The 12,755-nt window shown below is 41.9% G+C and overlaps 1 protein-coding gene across 3 annotated transcripts in view; it reads right to left on the minus strand.

Moving 5' to 3' along the window:
• Positions 1-12,755, minus strand: part of zbtb46 (zinc finger and BTB domain containing 46) — a 51,599-nt gene that overhangs the window by 24,693 nt on the left and 14,151 nt on the right. For all 3 annotated transcript variants that reach the window (XM_037276513.1, XM_037276497.1, XM_037276504.1), the window contains 2 exons: positions 10,639-10,859; positions 9,609-10,533 (listed from right to left, as the gene is read on the minus strand). In XM_037276513.1, the coding sequence (XP_037132408.1) occupies positions 9,609-10,533; positions 10,639-10,824 (1,111 nt within the window). In that variant the 5' untranslated portion in view covers positions 10,825-10,859. The remainder of the gene's footprint in view (positions 1-9,608; positions 10,534-10,638; positions 10,860-12,755) is intronic.

The raw sequence follows: 12,755 nt of genomic DNA on the forward strand, positions 1-12,755 counted from the left end.
CAATGGCAACATATAATCCTATTTAACTCAATTTAATTGCGGAAAGCTCAAAATAGAACAATACATCTTTACATTTAAGAGTTTTTCGGTCACCATGGAAAAGTCAGGAATATGCTGTGTGCGCTAAATGAGGTTTGAAGTGATGGAATTGGAAGTGTTAGAAGAAGAGGCTAACAAAAATTAGTATTGATCACTCTGCTAATTTTGCAGAAGCTAGCAGCTGCATGATTAAAGCCATGCTTTGTTTGATTCAACTCTTGCCATTTATGTGGCAATTGGATGTACAGGTATACGTTCATCCTGTGTATAAAAGACTTGGCACAGCCAACCCAAAAAAACAGAAGAGATGAAAGTCCAGATGTGAAAGTTGACTTTTGTCATTGTTGAAATGGAATGACTCCTTGCTTTGCTGAATCGACAATATATTGCCATCATTTTTGTTCACCTTTCAAAATGTTCATGTTTGTTTATTATTCTCCTATTGTAGGTGTGTAGTTTGTATCTGCCTTTCAGACGCACCAAAATCTAACTTCCGTCATTCATTTTAATTTTGATAAATCACATTGAACAAGTTAATTAATTCATTTACATAAACTGCTCCCATAATGCACTAAATGAACTGCTTAGCAATTTAGCGTATTTGGCAGACACAACACTGGTTGTGTCTACTTAGTAGATCAGCACGTAAATCAAACTCCAGCTTCATCATCATTTGTTATCAAAATTAAAGTAGACGCTGACACCCGTTACATTTTCTGTCGATTGATAAAGTTGAGACTGAATCTTCTTTTGTTATTTTTTATGAATATAAAAAACTGCAATAGCTTTGAACCAACCATAAGTGTATGCTAGTTTGTTCATACATTCCGATCAACAGTGTGCATGTGTGTTTGTGATAGTGTGACTTCATCTTCAAGTTTAGCCATTTCAAGAAGCATCGCAATAAATATGGCAGCGATACAGAAACTTTTGTACAATGTACAAGATGGAATGGCGATGCGACCGTCCAAACAGACAAAGTGTATCCAAACTACCCACTCACTAACAAACACAGCCTAAAAGATAATTTTGTCCCTTGTTGTTATTCCAGCCTTTCACTCGTAGTGTCTCCTTGCTGTTGGCCAACTCCGATGTATGATTAACACGTCCTTCGATAAAAAGGGGGGGAGCAGCATGGGAGGAGGGGGCGTCGTCACAAGAGATGAAATGAGGGATGAAGGAGAAGGTGTGGAAGGGGAGACGATGGCAAAGGAGGGAAGAACAAAATTAGTGCAGAGAGGAAGGAGACTTCCAGTGGAACATACCCACAGTGTGTGTGTGTGTGTGTGTGTGTGTGCGTGCGTGCGTGCGTGCGTGCGTGCCTGTATGCATGCGTTCATGTACAGTATGTAGATACAAACATACATTTAATACACGTATATTTAAATTTAATATATATAACTTTCATTGAGGTATCGTGTGTGTGTGTGTGTGTGTGTGTGTGTGCGTGTGCGTGTGCGTCCGTGTGTGTATAGTATACGTATGAGCTCAATGCTTCAATGAAAAGGACACACCCACTGGCTGTAAACCTCGACATCCTGTGCAGGTTGTCCGTTTTGTCCAAACATCCCCCACCCCACCAACGCTTCCCCCTCCCCACTTGGCTCTCCTTTCTAACTGGTGTGGCGCGGGGGTGGAGGCCACAGAGGGAGCAAGCACAGTGAAGAGAACAAAGCTACCTTGCTCAAATAAACAGAGCAGGGGAGAGGAACTCCAGGTTAGCTGAAAATGACAGAGTGCAAAGATTCAGACATCAGTTAACAGGAATGTTTCTTCACACACTTTCAGCTTCTTGTTGTCATGCTGAAGTTTGCAGCTTGTACTCAAATGGCTCTTAGCGAATGTCAGGTACAGTGAGACACGCTATAGCCCAGCGGTGGTGCCAGGCTCATGGCTACAGGGTCCATTAACGGCTATCAGATCAGTGGGAGGGAAGCATGTTACCTTGCTCACATCACCAAAGAGAAGCTGCGACATGGGCCTCACGTTGACTTTAAAGGGGCATGTGTAGATGATAGTAGTCCTCTATTATTCTCTAATAGCTATTTGAAAATGTGGCTCACCTTGAGAAAACCACAAATGGAATAAGTACCGGGCAAACGGCAAATTTACATTAATTGACGCACCCCTAAAAGTGCTTATAATTGCCTATATTAATAATGGGAACCATACATTTACCACAAACAATAAAACACTTTTTTAGTAGGGATCTTCGATATTGGTATGAGTATCACCGATACTAAGCACCGATACCACTTTTCAGACCTGAAATTTCCCACCCAAAAACAATGACAGATGAAATGAATGGCATTTTTCTATTCTTCTAATTTTGAGTCATTTCTGATGGTAAAACGGTCACAATTGGCCACCGGCACAAGTTACCGATACCTTGAAATAAGACTGGTATCGGCACCGATACTGATACCTCGTATCATTACTCGACCATCTCTACCAATTTAAGAGCATTTAAAACACTTGCAGTTTGTCCCATCAAACTGAAAATCATATTTTAAAAATAGCAATTTATGGTGGTGGTTATTTAGGGTGGAGTTTCACCACTGGGGCTTGGTGGTGGTGGGGGGTGTTCTGCCGTGAATTGTGTAACCACAGAAACCTTCTGACCCGCCCAGCCTGCATGCTGTTCCAACAGGACATCCTGCCGTGATGCGCAGAGGCTCGTTTAATTCTTCGACTTGACTGACAGATGCCGAGAGTTGTGGGGGCTGTAGTGCATATACTGCATGCAGTTTCTCGCGGGTGAGCGCATACAGTGTGTGTGCGTGTGTGTGTGTGTGTGGGCCACGGCTCACTCCAGCACACACGTGCCCATCCCAAGTGCACGCAGGGTGGTAGTTCTAATCTTTAACACCCCCGCACCAACATTCTCTGGCATGCTCTAGGGGCAGAAGGTGGGGAGTGAAGGGAGGCGGGGGTGGTGGTGGGGATGCTGTCCAAGATTCTATAGGAATAAAAAGGACCATCAAAAAGGTTTTTTTTCCCCCTGCCCAATGTGGTTGGTTTTAAGCCATAGAATTAAAAATAGAGCACATTTAGAGAAGACAGAACTGCAAGAGAACAAGACAGACAGCAAGAGTGTGAAAAATGGTGTGAATGTGTGCGGGTAGGAGAAGGGGCTTTTAGCTGGTGGACTGCCCATAATGTCCGGCAGGATGTGAGGTCATACAACAAGGATGGCTGGTGGGCGGTGAGAAAAAACTGGTTGCCACGGCAATATTATATTTTTTTTGTGCTTAAAGCTGAAATGAGGCTCTCAATAAAAAGAATCGTGGGGGAAGAACAGCCTGATGCACGGGAGGTGGGGCAGGCCGGCCACAGGAGTCAATAGGATGGGAGGAAAGGGCTGAAATGATCATGCGTGTAGTCTGGGGACAAAGAGCAACTCGATGGAGGGGGGAAACGGCGAGGTGTGGAACACAATGCGAGACAACAGATAAAGGAGCCACTGTGGAAAAAGTGAGAAAGCCCAACCAGGGGCCAGAAAAAAGAAGACACACAGAAGAGAATAGTGTGGGGGCGAGAGAGGACAGCCTTCATTGTGATGAAGTACTCATCCACCGCATGCGTATGAAGAAAAGAGTGCAAATTAAGTCCACACAATCTGAAATATTAAATCTATTTTGGTTTTTAATGAAGGAGGAGTGAATTAGGGAGGAAATATAGGAGTGGATTATTAAACCAAAAAGTGTGAAGGGAGTGAAAAAGTGGAGGGGGATGAGGAGCTGTTGAAAGCTGTTCATGGTGTTTTAAATATTAAACCTATTTCAAGATTAATGAAGTGCAAATACTATTGGGAGAGACTTAACTGGAATACAGAGAAGAAGGGGGTGAAAGGGGGATCTGATTCATTATTTTAAGTGTTCACCTTTCGACTGCCGAGGCTTGGGGAGACGGGGTGCAAGGCGACAAAGAGCGAGAAAGAGCAAAAGTTGATGCGGAAGTTCAAACATGAGGTGAGCGGCGGGGCGACGCCAGTCTGCAGGCCCCGGGTGAGTTCTGGGTGAAGGTCTGAGCACCAACAAGCCAAACCAAGCAGCACCTGAGTAGAGTTGACGCTAAAACATTTTTTTGTGTGTCTCTGCGGGCAGGTGTGAGAGAATGAATGAGTGTTTTGTTGAGGAGAAAGTCACATGAAGATGTTGGACTAGAAAAAAAAATAAAAAGAATTTGAGATATAATCCATGTGCATCAGCTCGAGGGAAAAACAGAACAGAACAAGAACAACCCACGTGTCTGAACTCTTCATGTGTGAGCATCTCAATCTGGCCTTCTACCAAGTTGAAAAAATCCCCTTAAGCACCCCTGAAAGGTCATGAAATTATTTCAATATAAATAATAAATACATAAAATAATTACCATGTAGACTATGGACAACAGATTGAGTGGGTGTGTCCTTGGGGCTGAATTCAAAGCAAGCATACAGCAAAAAAGAACTATGCACAGGGTTGTTGAAAAATGACTTGAAGAATCTCGAAAGAAATCCACAAGCTAAATAATGAGCAGGGACTTATATAAATAAGATAACTTGAAATAGAAAGTTATGAAGGAGAAGTTGAATTACAGTGTTGAGCTATTCAAAACACTACTGCAGTGTCTCAAATCATCTGTCCTCACTAAAAAGAATGAAAATGCCATTAATCAGTTCCAGCCTCGCCCCCAAATGCAAGTGTTTTGGATATTTGCTACCTACGATTATTTTAATCATCGATTAATCTGGCGATTAATCAATGAATTGGATAAGTGTTGATAAAAATGGATGGATGGATGTAAACAATCTCATACATATATATATATATATATCAGATCAGTTTTTGATCTGTGGATGCTTTTCATCCCAGGTCAGGTAGAAACGGCGGATAACAAACTAAAAATAGTTTCAGGTAGTAAGTATTTAAAGGTTTACGCATCAGTTGGCAGAGCTGGATGCTATTTAAAACATCTCTTTTGAAATTGCCAGCTCTCATAAAACAGTGGGCAGAAACAAAATTATCACAGATAACCAGATTAGTGGAGCCCATCTAAAAACAGTTCTGAGTTCTTGTCCTTTCTCACATGTGAGCAGTTTCAATTTTTTGTGTCAGCACACAAGGTGAGCATCAGACAAGCGTAGATCTCGTGTCACAGACAGGAAGTTGCGCGCATGGTGGCCCGAATAATAGCGTCAAGTGAACACAGCAGATGTGTGCAAGGGAAGAGGATCTGAAGAAACCAAATCCTCATTCGTGCAGCCGTTTATGTCAACATGGACACGCCACCACGAATGACACAGTTTAAACACGACCATACATCATCCGTATGTGAGGAAAATAATCCATTCAAATCCTTAGTCAGGCAATCGTTGCAAAACTGCTGCAAAACATCGACAGTGATCACCATAGATACAGCAGATATGGCCGTCCTTGAGACGAGGCCATAACGATTCGAGTTACAATTACTCAAATAATCATTTTTTCAGAGTGGTTTTAATAGATACTTTTTGCTTTTACTTAAGCCTTTTTGTTAAGAAACCACAATGTTAGTTACACTGCACTTGCTACAAGTATTTTTAGTAGGGCCCGAGCGCTTGATCAGCCAGTTGATTTTATTGAACAATATTAGCCCTTTTCAAAATAATCATAATCGGATGTAGATTTGCCAGGCATTTTAATCAGGAATTTTGTTTCAGGGAAACGAATAAGAAAAGATCAGCTCTCAGAAATTCAGTGGAATTCTCTCTTCATATCATGTATTTAAAATGCAATTGTCAAAGAAGACACGTATTGCATCTCATGTTTTTTATTTCAAAGTCATCGCTTCACAGCATAGAAAATAATAGAGGAAAAGAATTGTGACGTATAGTGCATTAAGGATAAATGATGCTTTGCTTGTAACATTACTCATGTTGCATATTTGCTGCATACTGCATAGCTTGAATGAATTAAGAATCTAAAGATAATGTTGGATGGTTTTTTTGGGCGTGTTTTAGTAATTGAATGCATCTTTGTTGTGGTTAAAAAACCCAAAGCACAGGATATTCTAAAACATGTTCTGCCTGTGTTCAATTCATAACTTTCAAATAAAATTGTAATTTTATTCATTATATACTTAATAAATTAATTTGTTGCCAAATCAGATTTTCAAATATTAAAAAGGGCGACAAAAAATCCTTACTTTCAGCTAAAGGTATTTATTATTGCTTGTGCTAGATATTTTGGTTAATCAGAGAGACTTGTGCCACTTGACAGTTTCACCAAACTGTTGAATAAAAGCAGCGGGTCAATCATGATATGCTCTCGGTTCATCGCTGAAGTAAAAGTTGTGCAAATTCAAAAGGTGCAGGGAGCAGCTGAAGATAAAGAAGAACGTTGCTGCTTAATGTGAGTGAATCCACCTGTCCAAGTAAATAAAAGTAATCTGAAGTAAGACTTGATCCAATTTTTTGTTAAATTGTGCTTGTAGTTACAAATAATTTCCCTTTACAATGTATATGGCAATAAAACCAACGTAACACATCAAACAGCATTTACTGTAAGTCTTGAACGGATTGTATTCCAAGTCTCAACTCTACTTCCTTTGCAATTCCATGATGAGCGTAATAGCTTTAAATATAGTTACACACAACTTTCTAATTCCCTGGATGGCCATATGCCCTTTACATCTGATTCAAATCTCCAACGGCAGGTGACAAAATCCTTTACTTACAGAGACTTAAAACTTAAGAGGACATAAGCCTAAACAGATCTTGCGTGTTTATGACCGCCACTCAGGATCAACTGACACTACTTTTGTTCTAGTAAAGATTTGTTTCTGTCAGAATTTACTGGCTTCACATTAGAGCAGAATGCTTTACCAGCCAAATCACACCACCTCCAGTGAGAGGTCTTCTACGTGCTCCTCAGTCAATAATGACCTCACAAAACCTGTTCAGGAAAGAACTCCATCTCAACCCTCTCCCTAAGTACAAAGAAACCACCTTCCTGGAGTCTTACTAAACACAATATGGTAATCATATCCCAACTGTCCAGTTTCCGACACAATGTCTTTTAGGTGTGAGCCACGTTGTGGTGGTCCTGCAAGAACAGGCACTGGGCCCATATATTCATGATATTTTATATCAAGGTCCAATGATTATTTCATACTTAGTGTCTTTATACTATCTTATTTGAACATTTAAGAAACCGCTACCTCTCTGTTGTCATTTGTTTTGCAGTATAAATTTAATAAAGCCACTCCTTATGGAAGGAATTCATCGGAAGCGCAGAACAATGAGTGCAGCATGGTAAAAAGATCAACAATGATTGATCAGCTCCAAATATTGAATAGACTGATCACCACCCTAAGAATTAATTGATTGACAGTTGATAATGTGTATCTCAAGATGAGATGGAAGATGAAGTTCTAAGCGGACAATTTTCTGTCCTCTGCTCTGATTTACCCCACACATGTACCACTCTCCTCAACATGTCTACCTTTTTCCATCTGCTCGCCCTTTCCGGAGGTCCTTCCCTAAATCCCGCAGAGAGGGGGTGGAGCTTAGGATAGTGAGGACGCCATGGTAATCCGTGCAGTGACCCAGGTCAATTCAATTATCCTGTTTTCTTTAGCGGTGCGACGTGTGTGCCCATTTCACAGCCAACTCCCTTAATGCGCCCAGGATTAGCTTCTCTTACTTTTAATGATCTAACTATCGACGCCTTGGGCCCACAGCGCACTTAAACCCCCACCAATAGACACACACAAATACACACAGACACACAAGAACACACAGCCAGGTGTTTTTGATGAATTAGTTTTTGTGCATAGAAAATTCATTAACTATTGTGAACTGAGATAGGCTTCCTCAAATGAAAAAGTGAATTTGAATGTTAGATTGGGTTTGCTTCTTGAGGTGGGTGACTTGAGTGTGTTTGCGTTACAGAAACAAGAGCAGGAAGAGGATTGTATCATCTATCTGCATTTAACCCCGTTCCACCTCACACCTCCAAGATTTGAGATAATCATCTTAGTCCTAACACGTTCATGTGGAAGCAAGCTAATCTCAACCCCGCCGGAAGAAAAGAGGTCATACTCCACGAGTAAACTTTCAGTACGTAGCACATGCACACTTTCTCATGCTGCACATAAAGTGACTGAATGTTGCCTCTGAAGCTGAACTGTGAGTGGAATTTCTTCTAAAAGAGAAATTCAATAAAATTTCAAAATTCAACGGTCAAGACAAAATTGGGCAAATTGATTTTCTGCTTAGGTGCAAAACAAGTATATAACTCCAACGACATGAAATGTCTTCTTCAGATTACAACAACGTCTAACTGCTATCCCTTTGAAAACAGTACATAATATACAATATGTGATGAAATCAGTATTTCACTGTAGTAACAGGACAATTGTCGTCTTTGTAGTTTTCTAAAAAACACAAAATAAGCACCTCAAAGGCCCCTAAAATCTTCCATAAGAAAAATATTCTTGGAAAAACATGTGAAGTCTAGTCCAGTGTTTCCCAACCTTTTTTCATTCACGGCACACCTTTTCATTGGAAAAAATCTCGCGGCACACCGCCAACAAAAATCTGTTATGCTCCTATATTAAAATCAGTTATATTACAACGAAAGACGTAAAGTCCTATTCCTATATATATATATATGTATGGAGAGTCGAATAATTTAATAGAAATAAATACTAAATATTCTTTAAATTGTATTCCTTTTTTTTAAATAAAAGTGACTGTTTTTTAAAAAGGTTTTAGACGGTGTAAGAAATAAACTATTTAAAGTGATTGTGATTAAAATAAAAGAATCAACGTGATTTTGTTTACTGTTTTAGACTAGGTCTATAAATATTGCAACAATAAGAACAAAGTCACTTTTAATGACGCTCTGCTGTTCTGACAGCAGCTGAGTGGCTATCACAGTCGAGGTTCTCCGGTTGAACTGCATGATCTGATTTCCATCGGACACCAAACGCACCACGACCGTCATCGTGTCTGTCACTGTTAGCAAAAGCACACGGCAACACACATAAACTGAGTATGTGCCGATGCAATACAATCAGACCGACACAACATGAAATCTTAAGATTCTCCGATTCTCCACGCATGCACAAATAGCAAGTGGCTGACCAGGCCTTGCGCGAACTGACCAGTGGTTTGGCGATCCTGTTTACAATGCGCACCGTAATTAATAGTGGACAATCCCACGGCACAACTGAACATCTCTCACGGCACACCAGTGTGCCGCGGCACAGTGGTTGGGAAACACTGGTCTAGTCGACTGTCCATAACACTTTTCTCATCATAAACATCAGAACATCTGGTTATTGGGGATGTTTTTCGCTCATTTTTGTCCCTGGTGTGTTGTACTACAGTTGAAAGCACTATTCCAAGCAGACTTTGCATTTTGATAGACACTCATCCATTTCTTGTCATGCTACAATTCTCAGGATCAAGGAATTGCCTTGTGTCCACTCATTCAACTCACCACCCTCTGAGGGGCTTTTGATGGTGTGATTTGACACTGAGTACATGCGGCAACAACATTTCAAGTAGTTGTGTATGTGTATAGTATTTCAAGTCATACCTGGGATATCCTGTCCATTGTAGTTCCAGCCGGCCACAGCTAGCATGGATGGAAGCGGAGATCCAGGCCTGCTGTCTCTGTCTCTCTCCCTTTGCCGCTCTCCTTCCCAGTTCCTCTCCGCCTGCTGGGTTATATGTCTGACCGTGTCCTTGTTCTTCCTGTTCTTCCTCCGTCCCGATCCTGATAAGGGCTGCCAGGATCCATCCCCACCTGCATTTGGGCCCCCTATCACCGGATCCCGTTGGCTCTGGGCTGCACCCCTGGGGTTGTCCCGGGGGTGCGAGGAAGAGGCAGGAGACACCTGCTCCTCTTTGACGCTAACAGGTCTGTAGTCATGCGGCCAAGCAGGCTGAGAGTCGTGACAGGTTTCCTCCTGGCTCTCGTGGCTTTTGGGGGGTTCTTGGTCCTCCTTGCCATACGTGCTGCCTCCCTCGTGACAGCTGGCGATGGCAGAGTCCCCGGAGGAGTTGGCGGGGCTTGTGCGACGTGCCAGCCAGGGAGAAGTGCTGCGACCAGACATGATGGAGGCGAGGGCTTCGGAAGCCATTCCTACTATCCCACCGCCTCCCAAGCCCACTCCGGGTACTCCCCCTGCTCCAGTTATGCCAACTCCACCTCCGCCGCCTCCACCGCCACCTCCAATGCCAGCCGTGACGACGGCTCCCATTTCAAATTCGGCCAGTTCGTCAGCCATCTCGGAGCGGATGCTGATGTCGAGGGCGGCCTTGATGAAGCGGTGGCACGCTTGGACGATGTCTGTCATCTGCAGGTAGCTGGCCGCAGACATGACCTCAATGACGTTCTTACTTGTGAGGGCGAGGTGAGCAGAGTACATGAAGTCGAGAATGGCTTTGAAGCCTGTCGCCGTCACGATATCCAGATGAGTGACTGTAGTCTGATGATGAGGCTCTGAACCTTTTTTAACCTGGGACATAAAGTGAAGCTGCATTTATTTATTTCGTCGAGACACCGAGGAGCAACATAAAAGTCGCTCCCTTGTCATGACTTCAGCGAGAGTTTGGAACCCCACCTGGCAGTAAAGAGTCTTGAAGTAACGTGAGGAGCCCAGGAGGACGTTCTTGTGGGCCTTGAAGATCTTTCCATCCACGATGACACAGGCGTCACAGAGGATGCCGTGCTGCCGCTGCTCGTTGAGCTCTCGAAGGAGCTGACGGTAGTGAGAGGAGATCTCCATGTCCTCCTTCCTGTTGTTCATCTGGGTATCTGAACAAAAGCCTCTCTTCCACAATTCTGAGAAGACAAAAGAAAGACGATGAAATCAAATTTTCCCTCTTATTGTCATTTTGCAACTCATAATCGTCATATTTACAAACATTACAGAATTTGGTGTTATTTGTGTAATGAGTCATGTTTTTCTCTGTGCTAGATTGTGAAGAAAAAAAAACACAATTATAGCAAAAAAATTTAAAAGGGCACAACTGCCAAGAAGTCACATTATAAATTTGCAAAAGTGTTGAGAAGGTGATTCATTAAGGCCACATGTGACTGAAATGTACAATCGTGAAAACCAATCTCCAAATCATACACCCCCAACAAGCAGTTGACCTTCTCCCAATAGAAGCACTGCAACACTTGGTGTTCTTATTGAGTAACAATTGTTTGGAGGTGCCACAGTTATCTTTCTTTTTTTATTTCACCACCAACAGTGTGGTTGCCATTATTATTGTCAAGGAAGAAGCGGATCGTCTTGGCCACTGTAGGTATATTATACCATAAAGAAAAGATATGAGGGGAAAAGAGGAGAAAGTGTGACTATTTGACAGACTTTTGGCTCCATTCATTGACTGCACTCGTGCATTACGTTGACAGAGACTCCTTACACTTGGCTTTTTCAGCCTCAGGCAAATGTACAAAAGTACAGCATAACTATAGTCTGGTATTATTGCAAAACACCCGTTTCCAATATGCTGTATTGCTTAGCGGCGGCTGTCTGGATGACGCTCCATACCTAGAAACATTACGTTTTTTAAAAAAAAAAAACATGAGCTACGATGTGGCATTTTTCAGGTAGTTGGCTGTCAAAGTGCCTTTTAGATATACAGCAGAGCTTGCATTTTAAATTCAAATACTGTATCAATGACAGTTATCGTGATCAAGATTAAAAAAAATTCTCAATTTTTGCAGCCTTCGTTAAAGCGCGTTGTATGATTTGCCAGTTTTCAAGATGCAAGTTCGAAAAGCTATGCATTAAATACAAATCAATTAGCAATGAAAACATTAGGTTTTCTTTACATTATACGCAATAGATGTCATTTGGCTGCTTTACTCTGGAATTAAAAGTACTGGTGTGTGATTCTCAGTTAGTGGTCCCAATATCAGTCTCAAACCCAAATAAAAAAAAAAAAAGCCAAGTACTTGTGTCACAAAGTGCTTCGGCACACGGTGCTAAATAAATCAGACCAAGAGAAATAAATAAACTGGACATTGTTTCGATTCTACTCTAAGAAGAAGAATAAAGTATATTTAGCAAAAAGAAAGACAAGCCAGGCTAAGGATCTTTCAATAATGAATGTGACATAAAGACAATGACATCAATAGATGCCACATCCCAACCGCTGTAGTTTGATGTCTAAAAACAGCCCAGCAATAAATACACAGAAATCTCTTTTTAAACACTGTCTGACAGGTTGATTCGAAAGTGTGTGTCGGAGACAGAAAAGGTGTGTGTGTGCGGTGTCATTAGATGTGACAGCCACATTACAACATGTTCACTAAAAAGTTGAGAGGGAGGATGGGGGGGGGGGGCACATTTAGGGCAGACCACCAAGGCTCACCACGAGCGTGAAATGGAGCATTGAACCAATAAACAAGGACTTGCTTTCACCACAAGACAAAGCTCTTGAACTTTCACCTCGGAGCTTCTGGTCTTGCAAAATCGAGGTGATGGACGTGCTACAAAGAATAGCCCATTTATGACAATTTGAAGAGCGACGTGCATGCAAAAATAAACATTCCGATTTGAATTTTGGGATTGCAGACCCAATTGTTATCCACTTTTTTTCTGTTCACAAAAGGCATTTCACACTTGAACACAAAGAGATGCAGGTGATAACAAAAGCTAGGAGGACGAGGAAAGTGACAAAGGGAGATGCGCACGTCGCCGAAGCATTATCGAAACATTGAAGG

Source organism: Syngnathus acus, chromosome 2, assembly GCF_901709675.1.
Source record: "Syngnathus acus chromosome 2, fSynAcu1.2, whole genome shotgun sequence".
In the NCBI taxonomy this organism is placed as follows: domain Eukaryota; kingdom Metazoa; phylum Chordata; class Actinopteri; order Syngnathiformes; family Syngnathidae; genus Syngnathus; species Syngnathus acus.